General features: G+C 47.6%; 1 protein-coding gene across 2 annotated transcripts in view; it reads right to left on the bottom strand.

Moving 5' to 3' along the window:
• The window catches only part of IQSEC2 (IQ motif and Sec7 domain 2), an 84,131-nt gene that overhangs the window by 10,886 nt on the left and 60,070 nt on the right, over positions 1-13,175 (bottom strand). For both annotated transcript variants that reach the window (XM_003803220.3, XM_012813639.1), the window contains exons 3-8: positions 11,434-11,695; positions 9,631-10,032; positions 5,365-6,260; positions 3,161-3,322; positions 2,556-2,678; positions 1,413-1,579 (exon numbers count right to left, since the gene is read on the bottom strand). In XM_003803220.3, coding sequence (XP_003803268.1) covers positions 1,413-1,579; positions 2,556-2,678; positions 3,161-3,322; positions 5,365-6,260; positions 9,631-10,032; positions 11,434-11,695 — 2,012 coding nt within the window. The remainder of the gene's footprint in view (positions 1-1,412; positions 1,580-2,555; positions 2,679-3,160; positions 3,323-5,364; positions 6,261-9,630; positions 10,033-11,433; positions 11,696-13,175) is intronic.

Below are 13,175 nucleotides of genomic sequence, written 5' to 3'. Positions count from 1 at the left end.
TCTAGGAGACAGCTCCAAATGGCTTCTGATCTATTTCCCTCCTTCCATGACCTTCCCTACTACTGATTGCTGTGAGAAACCTTCTCACTCTTCTCTCCAAACCTTTTGCTAGGGAAAAATTTTCTTTGGAAATGCCACACTTCCTCCTTGTGCTAAAGGAACACTCTTCATCACATCATGTTTATTTATTTATTTATTTTTTTTACATTAGCTGCCAGAGAGCTTAAAGCCTTTGAACTGTTCAAACCCCTATGGTCAGCCAATTTGTCTTGGTTTTGGTTTGTTTGTTTTTCCCTCAACTTTATTTCCCTCTTTCACTTCTGTTTAAATAATCTTAACATCTGTGCCACTTTTAGTAGGCTGCTCTTTGGTGAGAGGCAGGGCTTGACATGAATAGAATAAACCAAGAGAAAAGATCAAAGTGACACCTTTTGTCTGATATCCAAGTCCCTTACATATTGGTTCTAACTGACCTTCTTAGTGACCCCATCTTGATTGTTCTAAACAATTTTACATTTTCCTGCCTCTGTGACTTTGTTATTCTCACTGCTAGGAAGCCCTCCTCTATGTCTATTTTGTCACCTTATCCATGCCTTCAAGGCTCACCTTAAAATAAAAATGTTGTTTACTCTGGGAAGCTAGCTGGAGATGGGTTATCCCTTTTTTTTGTTTGTTTGGTTTTTTTTTTTTTTTGCAGTTTTTGGCTGGGGCTGGGTTTGAACCCACCACCTCCAGCATATGAGGTGTACTCCTTTGAGCCACAGATGCTGCCTGGGTTATCCCTCTTTTGAGCTCTGTCTATGCTTTTGGCCTCTCTGATGTCACTTTTCACTTTCTATCTTTTGTTAGTTATCTGAGTACTGCAAGTTAATCTCTCCTACACACAATAACTCTCTCAAAGAAGGAATTATGGAAGACTCCCCTCCATTGTTCGTGGCACCCAAGATATGGGGTTGGCACACACTAGGCAATAAGTGTCAACTGGCTGGCTGGTTGGATGGTCAAGTCATAAAGGAATGTATGAATGGAGGAATGGGCACCTAAAATAATTAAATGAGTCCTTATAGGCATAGATAAAGAAGAAAGGGAAAGGAGAAGTGAGAAATGGACAAATGAATGACTAAATGAGTGAATTAGTTCAAGCCCTGTATGAGCCAATAGTTCACTGTTAGAATCCCAGGACCTAAAAAAGCCTGGTACATAGTAGATGCTTAGTGAACAGAGAAATGGCTATTCAAGTGAATTAAAAAGGGAATGCCCTGGGAACATCTAACCTCGGCAGAAAGTGACAGTATCATAGGTTAATTTCCAAGGAACAGATGGGATCTCCCTTATCCTTCTCCATTCCTACCCCTGCCCACTTTCCCTTCCCAGGTGAAAGGCAGGAAGAACTGACAGGGAAGTCTGGTCACCTCTCAGGTTCTTGATGAAGTCATCTAGTTTCATCTTTCGTTCAGCCTTGACGCTGGGACTGTACATGTCAGTATTAAGAAGGATGATGGCAAAAGCAAGGATGAAGATGGTGTCTGGGTTCCGGAACTGGCGCACAAGGGCTGGGTTGCAGACACAGTACCGCTGGCTGCAGGGCAGGAGAGGTCAAAGCCAGACTCAGGCACCAGCAATCTCCACTTACCCACCTTCCACCTACTCTGGCCCTATCCACTCTTTCCTCCAAAAAAATACTCCCTAGGTCTCTGTGGGGGTCTGTTCTCGTCAGTGTTTCCTAAAGACTAGCACATAAAGGTTGCAATTGCCACCTTTTACAGAATTTTTCCAGGGGATTTATTACATACATTGTCTTATGTAATCCTACCACAATTCCGCAAGGCATTTACTAGCAATCCCATTTTACAGATGAAGCAACTGAGGCTCAAAGTGGTAAGATAACTTGCCCAGTGTGATAGAGTGGGTAAATTGTAAAGCTAAGGTGAAAACCCAGATTTTTGTGACTACAAAGCAAATCCTTCCCTTTATTATGGGAAAGAAAGTCTCAGAAACTCCTTTTTTTCCCTCTAAATACCCCAAAGTGGTAGACCCAGAATTTAGACCCTGGTCTAATTCCCTAGGCATTTATAGTAGAATATAATGGTTAAGGGCATGGATGAATCAGGGAGTCAGCAATACTTGAGTTCAAATCCTAATTCTACTGCTTACTCATTGTATGACCCTAGGCAAGTTACTTAACTTTTCTAAATTTCAGATTTCTCATTTTCAAAATGGGAATGATAGAAACACCTACCTTATAGGGTGGTTGTGAGTATCTGAAATAATTATGTAACATTCCCAGCCTAGAACCTGATACCTAGTGAGTGCTCCATGAATGTTAGCTGTTAGTGTTGATGCTGTTGTACTTATTGAATGCCCATATCTCAGATGTTGAGCTAGATACGTTATATGCACCACTTCTGATCTTACAACTGCCTTACAAAATAGGATTTATCATTTCTGTTTTATGGTGAGGAAAATAAGAGGCTTAGAGAAGTTACTTATGAACACATACTGCAGTGCTGCCCAAGGTAGGGAGGGGCAGCTTCAGGAATGGTAAGGAGGCACACCTGAAGGCTTCAATGAGTCGCTCCACTTTCTGGGCCTCTCCCTGAACCCGGATGTGGGATTGGAACTTCCGGAGTGCATCATCCAAATCCATGGAAGAGAAGTCCATCTCATCTACCACACAGCTGAGGAGCAAAGAAGGGGGTGTGGCACTCTCAATTCCTCTACAGAAAACCTCCGACCCACCCGGAACTGCTCAAATAGACTAACACCCCCCACTGACAGACTTTCAAAATCAGGACCTGTGGAGGAAATACACATGAGGATAGAAATGTTTGAAATGGAATCCATCCTAGAAAATCAAGGCAAGACATGCGGTGACTGAGGGTCTGTTTCACTGACCCACTCATTTCAGAGATAGAAAAACTGAGGCCCAAAGCAGGCCATAGGACAAACATGTCTTGCCCAGGGCTACCCAGAAGACTTCAGGAGTAGGGCCAAGAGAGATCAGACCCCTTTGGGGCAGAAGAGTATGGGAGCAGGAAGGTCTATTCATCCTGTTTTGAAAAGTTTATCTGAGCCAAAACGATAGGCTGCCCCCTTTCCCTCTCTTGCTCTCCTTTTCCAGAAATTCCTGGCCCAGTCTGCCCCAGCCTGGGGTCCTCACTCCAATACATCTCTGTTGAACTGCTTCTGCCGGTTCCCTAGGAATTCCCCTATCATCTGCCGGCTGAGGCCTTTCCGCTCCAGGATGAAGTGAGCCACTCCCACCGGTGTGTCTGACAGGAAGCCCCGCTCGATCAGATACTGGATACCCTTCTCTGGCTTCCTGCAGAAAGAGGGGAGGGAGATAAGATGACTGCCCTCCTGGAATTGTGTTCCCTGTCCCATTTCTTGAACTAATTTTGGGCCCACCTAACCATGGCCTCAGAGAACCAGGGAAGTGGAATATATAATTTGATCCAATTCCTTTGTGGTACAGATGAGAAAACTGAGGAAGAAGTCACTTCCCCATTTCACAGAGTTTTAAAATTCCAAGGTATCGTCAGCACAACTTCCTCCTTCACCGGAGCCACACCATAATTGAAAGAAAATCAGTATCTAATGAGAGCTGCTCTATGCCAGGATTATTGTTTGTTTGGAATTTTTTTTTTTTTTGAGACAGAGTCTCACTATGTTGCCCTCGGTAAAATGACGTGGCATCACAGCTCATAGCAACCTCAAACTCTTGGGCTTAAGTGATTTTCTTGTCTCAGCCACCCAAGTAGCTGGGACTACAGACACCCACCACAACACCTGGCTAGTTTTTTGATGCAGTTGTCATTGTTATTTAGCTGGCCAGGGCTGGGTTCAAACCTGCCAGCTTTGGTATATGTGACCACTGTGCTATGGGTGCTGAGCCTGGAATTTTTTTTTGAGACATAGTCTCATCTGTTGCTCAGCCTAGAGTACAGTAGTATCACAGCTCACTTTAACCTCAAATTCCTGGGCTCAAGCTATCCTCCTACTTCAGCCTCTTAAGTAGCTAGGACTATAGGTGTGTGCCACCATGCCATAGATTTTTCTATTTTTTTGTAGAGATGAGATCGCACTCTTGTTCAGGCTGGTCTCCAACTTCTGGCCTCAAGCAATCCTCTTGCCTTGGCCTCCCCTAGTGCTAAGATTATAGGCATGAGCTCCCAGGTCATGCCAAGGAGCTTTGATATTCTCAACAGGCACCAAAGAGTACTGAGAGAAGCCCTGAGCACCTTCTTTCTGAGTCACAGGCTCTCAGAGTAGGGAAAAAGGTTACTTTGTTCCATACCTCACATCTTGCTCAGGCAGGTATCACCCAGCCCCTGCAAGTGTTTCTATAGACAGAGTGCTCCCTAGATTTCCAGAGATTTGGGCCAAAATCTGGGTCAGCACTATGCCATATTCAGAACCCCAGAACCTTAGGATCCCATGACACTAAAATTTGAAAAAGACTGATATTCTTTTTTTGCAGTTTTTGGCCGGGGCTAGATTTGAACCTGCCACCTCTAGCATATGGGGCTGGTGCCCTACTCCTTTGAGCCACAGGTGCCTCCCAAAAGACTGATATTCTAAGAGTCTCAGATCTGATATCATTTCCCAGTTATATGACTTTGGATAATTCCCTTTACTTGTATAAGCCTCACTTCCTTATCTATAAAATAGAGACACTACTATCCATCTTGTGGAATTATTGTGAGAATTAAATATAGGTGGCAGTGTTTAATAGGCTATGAAGATGTAAGGTGTTAAATGATAGCAAATGCCTTATATTATTTCTAGTGTTTTCTAATTATTTTCTAATCAAATGTTACTTTCCCACCCCATTCCTAATCACTTGGCACTAAACAAGGCATCTAGAAAGAGCTTAATCACGGTCACTAAGTAGTCCAGCACACCACCCTGCACCCCAACACCTCACATATACTAGATGATAGATGGAAAAACTAAAGCCTAAGGGAAAGAAGACAACTTGCCTAGGGCTACACAGTGAGTCTCACCAAAGGCAGACTGACAGTCCAGGTCTCCTGTTTGTAAGAGCAGGGCTTTATATACACCATAGTTACTCCCTTTAAAAGGGGGGAGGTGAGGGAGACAAGGTTCATAATCTGTTTGGGGAGGGCATCTTACTGAAGATCACACAGCCAGTCAGAGGCAGTACCAGGCCCGAGCCCAGGTATTTTAGGGGTCTCTATACTGCCACCCTGTGGCCAATCCTCTTCCCTAAACAGCTGGAGAAAAACACCACAAATACAAAGGATGGAAGAACCAGGATCACTGCTTGTAGTTCAGTCTCAGGGATCAAAGTACCCATGGTTGGGTATGAAGGGATGGGGAGGCTGGAACGGGAGCACATACTTATTGAAGAGGTTGAGGCCAATTCTGTAGTGCCGCCTCTGTACCACGTCATTGTTGAAGGCTGGTGAATCCCAGCTGTGCCTTGTCTCCCTCTGGTAAGTCTGCTTGCATAGGCCAGTGGCTGGAGGCTCCCTCAGGCTGTCCCGAGAAGAGGAGCCAGAGCTGCAGTTGATGGTCTCATTGGAATTGCTGGAGCTCTCTAGGCTCTCGTTATCTCCACCATCAGAGTTCTCGCCTGCTGCCTCACACTTCCCCAACCTTCGACCCCCAGCCACACCACTGGGCCCAGTGCCACTGTTGGGGGCTGGTGGCATGGGCCCTGGTGGGGCTGGGGCTGGGCCCTCAGGGGCTGGGTAGTGGCGGTGTGGGATCGGGGCCCTGCCTGGTGGCCCCTTGTGCTTCAGGGTTCCATGGGGGCTGCAGCCATCAGCCTCATACACCAGCTGGCGGTGGACAGAACCGCGATCTGAGCGGTCACTCAGGTCTACAGAGCTATCACTAGGAGGCTCAATGGTAAGCAGGGGAAGGTGGGCGGCCCGCAGCCGGAAATCTCGGCACTCTAAGCACCCAGGACCCCTGCGAGTGCCTTCCTCACGGCTACCATCTTCCCGGGTCCCTGGTGGCACTGGTGGAGGAACTGGAGGGAGAGGGGCTGATGCCCAGAACTCAGGCCGGCCTTGGGGTGGGGGCTCTGTGCTGGGCAGTCGCTCAGGGGATGGTGGGGGAACTGGGTCATCCAGGTAGAGGGGAAGGTCACTGAAGGATGTTGCTGAACTATCTTCTTGTTGTTCCTTTGACTCTCGCTTCTCCAGTTGGGCTGACCCTGGCTCCTCAGACATAGGCCCTGATGGGTGGCAGTTCAGGGCCTCGTCAATGGATTCAGCCAGAGACTTTACCTGTAGGGGGGAAGGGGAGGAGGGAAAGGGAGAGAAAGGAAGGAAAGATGAAGGGAAGAATGGCGAAAGGTGGGAATGAGGGAGGGAGGGAAGGAAAAAGGGAGAATCTTCCCAGTGGGTCAGCTCAGAAGGTGGATTCCCCTCCCCCACTCCTGACAGATTCTCTGCCTTCTATGAAATAATTCCCAGGGAGCCATTATGAGCTCACAGGGAGCTGGGACTAATGCCCACAAGATCCTGTCTCAGGCACCCTAATAGCTCCTTTGTGTCCATATAGACTAAGGTGACCAGATTTTAACATTGGTAAAGCAGGACACCATGGGGGGGAGGGTAGGACCTCTGGGGGCGGGGCCTGACAACAATGCAAACTTTGATAAGCAGTTCTGGATAATCAGTTCTCAACAATTATTTGTTATTATTAAAGTTTGACATTATAAAATTAACAAAAATAATATAAAACTCATATCCTGATGAAATAGCCACATGGCAGCTGAAAACCATATATTCCCTTCCTGTTCTCCCACGTTCCCTAGCTTGTCCTGCATTCTTTCCAAAAATCAGACTTTTTAAAAACGCCACGGGATGCAGGACAAATTGTTAAAAATCAAGACTGGCCTGCCAAAAGCCAGACGTCTGGTCACCTTACTCTGGGGGGGTGGGTAGGGCTACCTGTTTGTTCCAGACAGTTTGGCTCCTTCTGTGCTAATTGTACTTGCCTAGAAGCAAGGGAGGGAGCGGTCTTCTTCTGATATTGATTCCACCTGGGCTGACCTTGCCCAGGAGGGGAGTAGGGAGTTTACATTAGCCTTTTCATTTCCAAATGAAGTTACATTAACCTCTTCATTCCCAAATGGAGTTACATTAACCTTTTCAGCAGCCGAATATTCCCTTCCCATTCTCCTGCTGTTCCCTAACTTGTGCATTCTTTCCAAAAAATCGGGACTTTTTTAAAACACCGTGGGACGCAAGACAAATTGTTAAAAATCAGGATTGTCCCGCCAAAAGTGGGACGTCTGGTCACCTTAATACAGACTGAAGTCAAATGCTACCTCCTTCCTGAATCAAGCTACATTCCTGCCTCTGCCATCGCCCAGGGCAAACCAAAATCTCAGCTTCCTCTGGTGGAATTCTCCCTTAGGATATCCATAATACACATGTAGCCCTAAGAATCTGGACCACACTTGGTAACTCTATCTCCCTGTGGTATCCAGCCTCCAAATTATCCCTTAATGATCCCCCACCTCCTGTATTCACACCCTGGGGGACCACATTGTACCAGAGTTGGTCTGTGTGACCAACAACAAATGGCAGATGGGAAGGTATGTCACTTCAGAGATTAAGTTGGAAAAAACAGTATCTGTCTTGGGTGCTCTCGCTCCTTGTACTCTTTCTCTCTCAGACTCCTAGCCTGGGGGAAGCCACATCATAAGCAGTCCTGTGGAGAGGCCCACATGATAAGGAACTGAATCCTGTTGCTGACAGCTAAGTGAGTGAGCTTGGAAGCACTGTCAGCCCCAGTTTAGTCCCCAGAGATTGTGGTCCTACCCTACAGCTTGACTGCAGCCTTTTGAGAGGCCCTGAGCCAGAACCACCCAGCCAAACCATTCCTAGATTCCCAGCCCTTAGAAGCTGTATGAAATAATAAATGTATATTGTTTAAGCTCAGTCTCTCAGGTCAATTTTAAGCTAATAAATTTTGGGGTAATTTGTTACACAGCAATAGATAATGAATTCACTTCTCTGTCAGACTTATATAGCATGGAGAGCTGGGACCACACCTAGTTACTCTATATTCTCTACAAGACTGTGATCTCCTATTTCCCATTCCTCCCTTGAGGGATAAGTCCAAGCCTGGTTTCTCTCTTTTTAGTTCGTTGATACATTGTTTGACACAGAAAAGATGTTCAATTAAATTTTTGTTGTATGAAGGATATAGATCTTCCTTTCAATGCTTCATTCCTTCCCTCTGCCTCTTTGTTAGGTCTAAGGAAGCATACCCAGATCACAGACGTTAGAGCAGAGTAATTTCTTCCCTTATAATGCTGCACTCATTCATTCAATCCTCCCTTCCTTTCTGAACAGGGTCTCGCTCTGTTGGCCATGCTGGAAAGCAGTGGCCTCATCATAGTTCACTGCAACCTCAAACTCCTGAGCTCAAGCAATCATCCTAGCTCATCCTACATAGCTGAGATTGCAGGTACACACAACTGTGCCCAGCCAATTTTTTTGTAGAGACTGGATCTTACTTTTGCTCAAGCTGGTCTTGAACTCCTGGCCTCAAGCAATCCTACCTCAGCCTCCCATGATTCAACACTTTCGGCCAAGTACCGCCTTGGTTTTAGGAAGAAAACTAACACATACTTAGTAGCTACTATGTACTAGATGCTTTCACATATATATTACCTAGTTGAACAGATTTTTCAAAACATCTCTAAAAAGATTTTCCTCTTTTTTTTTTTGCAGCTTTTTGGCTGGGGCCAGGTTTGAACCTACCATCTCCAGTATATGGGGCCGGCGCCCTACTCCTTTGAGCCACAGGCGCCACCCCAATTTTCCTCTATTTTATTGATCATGTTTCAATGGAGTTGAACAACTTGCCCAAGACCACACAAGCGGGAAATGGCAGAACTGGGATTCTCACGTTAGCAGGTATGCTGACATACCCATGCCTAAAATGATTTTCCACCACGTTACTGTGCTACATTCCCATCCTTCTGTGCTTTCGCTGATGCAATGCCTATGTAAGCAACACCTTCCCAACTATTTCTAACCTGCCAAATCTTCTCTGTCTAGTAAGGCCCAGCTCCAATGCTGTTTTCAAAGAAGCCTTTTCTGGTTCTCGAAAAAGAACGTTTCCTCTCCCTTCTCTGGGTTCCCACTGTACTTATACATGATCCTTTCTTATGGCTCTGAGCACTACTTAAGGAGACAGTAAATATGATTGGGAGATCTTTGTGAACAAAGACCAGGGCCAGTTCCTTAGCCTCAGTCTCCTCCTCTGTATAATGGGGATAATAATCCCTGTCTCACAGGTCTGGTATGAGGAATACACAGCCCCGGCACATAATAGGAGCTCACTGCCTATCAGTTAAGCCTTTATTTAACAGTAGACCAAATTCCACACAGTGAGAACTTTTATTTTCTCATTTGTTCTAATACCCATATTTTTTAACTTGTTTGTTTTTAGCAATATAATTTTTATCTTACGAGTTCTTTCTCATCATTCTCACAGTCCCAAATTAGATGGTAGCTATTTGTTGTTATTAAATGCCTGCTGTGCAACTTCTTCCAATTTGTAATATAGATAAAAGTAGCAGGAGTACCCTGAGCAAGGAGATGGGGAAAAAAGGCCCTTTTCAGGTATCCTGACCTGTTTGGAGAAGGAGTCCTCAAGCTCTGTGATGTCATTAGAAAACTCTCCAGATGTGGTGACAGAGCTTCCACCACCATCAATGCCTCCACCACAGGAGCCTCCATATGGGAGCCCTCGTTCAAGCCGGTGGCTCCGGGCACCAGCCATGGCACCCTCGTCCAGCGAGGCAGGCTTGCCCTCAAAGTACGCAGGGTTCTGTGCCTTCTCATACTCCTCAAAGGAGAACTGCATCCGCATGTTGGAGAGGATGATGCGGCGGGACATGCGGCTCTCTGAAGCTGAGCTTCGTAGTCGCTCAAAATTCTTATTCATGCGGTACTGGCGGAAAGCTGTTTGGATGGTCCTGGCAGCTCTGCGGCTCAGGAAGGAGCCCCCATACTTCCTCTCCAGCATTTCCACCTGGCAGGGAAAGGTCAAAGGGAACAAGGTCAGAAAGTCACTACAGCCTCTTCACCAGTATCTACAACACTGCCCCACTGTTACTCATAGCTAAAGTCACCTGAATGTGCATGTAATCTTACTGTTCTCAGTTGAATCTGACCACTGGTTACATGAGATTGAATTATGGTTTGTTTGTTTGTTTTGAGACAGCATCTCACTCTGTCGTCCTGGGTAGAGTGCCATGCCATCATAGTTCATAGCAACTTCAACCTCTTGGGCTCAAGAGATCCTCTTGCCTTAGTTTTTCATTTTTAGTAGAGATGGAGGGAGGTCTTACTCTTGCTCAGGCTGGTCTCAAACTCATGAGCTTAAGCAATCTGCGGGCCTTGGGCTCCCAGAGTGCTAGGACTATAGGCATGAGTCACTATGCACGACCTGTTTTTCTGTTTGTTTGTTTACAAGAAGTACATTGATTATTCAAAAACAGTTTATAAAACAGAGAAATTAAGGCTGGGCGTGTCTATAATCCTAGTACTCTCGGGGGCGGAGGAGGGCGGATTGCTTGAGCTCAGGAGTTTGAGACCAGCCTGAGCAAAAGTAAGACCCCACTGTCTCTACTAAAAAATAGAAAAATAAGCCAGGTGTAATGGTGCATCCCTGTAGTCCTAGCTATTCGAGAGACTGAGGCAAGAGGATTGCTCAAGCCCAAGAGTTTGAAGTTGCTGTGAGCTATGACGATGCCACAGCACTCTACCCAGGGCAACAGAGTCAGGCTGTCTAGAAAAAAAAGAGAGAGAGAAGCTAAAAAAAGGAAAGAAAGAAAAAAGTGGCGAATAAGAAGGTTTGAAGAGAGACTGAGAGAGGAGGAAAAGGAGGAGAGAGAGATAAGGAAGGAAGGGATGGAGGGAGAAAGGAAGGAAGGGAGCTTCAGAAACAGAGGGAGGAAGGAAGGAAGATTGATTCATCTAATTTCCAGATACCTAGGCATGAGCACAATTAACATTTTGGAATATGTCCTTCCAGGCTTTTTCCTTATATGTAATAGTTTGCCCTCCCCTCTCTCTCTCTCTTTTAAGTTAAAGAATGTATTGTATGACACTGTTCTGAAATTGCTAACTAATGTGTGTGCTTCCCCATTAGACTGAATTTTTTAAGGACCAGGTCCAGGTCTCATTCATCTTTACATTACCAGGACCCAGGCCGGGAGCTCTTCTGGGTGAATATAAGATGCAGTGGAGCAGTGGTGAATGAGTGTGTCACCAGTGGGGTGAAGGGTTCCAGAGCCAGTCTTCTTCAATTCCTGTCTCATTAGCCCTCCCTAGATACCACCCCCAAGTGCCATATCCCAACTCTACCCTCCCTTGGTGCTCTCTTGCATCCCCACTCCCACTCCCAACCAGAGAGCTGCTTCTTCTGCACCTTCTTGTCCTGCAGGTCTGTGGAGAGTTCGTAGCTGTCCGACAGGGCTTTGGAGCGCTTTATCTCTTCCTCCTCCTGCTTCCTCAGGGCCACACTGGCTGGCTGGAGGCGTGCCCGCTGAGCCCAGGGAAGGCCCACCCCAGTTGGGGGGCCCCCCATGTGGCTGCTGGTGGGGGGCAGCTGGCTCAGCCGGTAGGGGGGTTGGCTCCCAGGACTATCAACCGCTGTGTTCAGGTCACTGCCTGGGGCATCACCCTCCACACTGTGGGGATGAGATAAGATGAACCAGGATGTGGGAACAGGAGAGGGGCCTGCTGGGCCAGACTGAGGGCATGTGGACCAGATCCCTGCTCCCAATCCCATCCACCCTGCTTCCTCACAGACATGGGGACCCAACACTGGGTCCTATCACTCTCACAGCCTGGTCCCTTAACAGCCTCCCCAGACCACTCTCTTCCCAGTCCCTTTTCTCTAGCAGTCTTGTCCCCTGATAGCTCTATCCTCAAACTCTTCTTCCGCTGAGGGACTAGTTCCCTTACAGCTCCATTCCCCCTCCTGGCCTGCCCCAACACAGTGTGCACTTGGTTTCCCTCCCTGTCTGATTCCCAGCACCACCTCTCCAATTGCCACCCCTTCCCAGCCTTGTCCCCAACTGCCTGAGGCCCCACCCTTACATCTGGTCCACCCAGACAGCCCCTCAACCTGGCCCTGCCCTCCACAGACCTGCCCCAGCATCTGATCCCTGCCTGGCCAGTTCCCAGGGTTCCCTGGCTGCGAGGTACCTCCCATCCAGCATCCTCACAGGTAAAGAGCTGCCCTGCGGGGCAGCTTCCTTTTTCTCCTCATGGCCTCCTCCACTTAGCTGGGGGAGGAGGGGGAGAGGTCCTCAGGGGTCCAAAGAGTGGCAGGAACTGGGCTCCAGTCTTGCCTGCCCTGGCTACCCAGAGCTGTTGTTCCACCAGACCTGCTCCCATGGTGCCATGGCAACCAGGCTGCCAAGGAACCCAGGTGGCGACAGAGCCCAGGCGCCCTGAGCTGAGCCTGCATTATAAAGAGCTAAAGAGGTTGGGAGAACAAGGGGAGGAGTCAGGAGGGGAGGAACAGGCAGAGGTATGGAGGAGGCTGTGGGTGGAATGGGTGTGGCTGGGGCCAGAAAATGATCTGGTTTGGGGGAACACAAAGTTGGGAAGCTCTTGGGTGGTGAAGGGTTAAAGGGGCTACTCTGCAGCTTCTACTTGGCAGAGGCCAGAGCACAGGGCAGAAGAGAATTGGGATGGGCACAAGGGGCTCCATACTAGTGCGGGAGCTTGAGCTGCAACAGGCCTGCCAGGCTTGCAGCAGAGCACTTTGCACTGGGGGCTGGATGTGGTGGGGAGGCTGCACCCACAAGACTGGGTCCTAGGCTGCAGCACTGTGGAGCTCAGCTCTGCCTCAGGGGGGAGCTTCCACCCACAGTTCACCCTCCAGACTCCCAAGAGCAAAGTGGAAACACACTGGCCAGCTGCCTTCTCACCCAAATTCTGTCTCCTCTTGTGCCCTGGGGGCCCTTAATGTGACCCTACAGGGATTAGACCCAGCCCAGCCCACATCCTGCATCTAAGATGCTCTTTTTCTTCCCCTCAAGGCTATAGGATCTTGCCACCAATTTCTCAAACTTCCCCACCCAGTACACAGCTCAAGCCTAATTTTGATCAACTGTCCCCTTTATTCATGAACCATCCATAGATCCCACTGCCCATAAG

This window comes from Otolemur garnettii, unplaced genomic scaffold (assembly GCF_000181295.1).
Source record: "Otolemur garnettii isolate 467f Iridium unplaced genomic scaffold, OtoGar3 scaffold00286, whole genome shotgun sequence".
Classification (NCBI taxonomy): Eukaryota; Metazoa; Chordata; class Mammalia; order Primates; family Galagidae; genus Otolemur; species Otolemur garnettii.
This window is presented reverse-complemented; position numbering and strand designations above follow the sequence as displayed.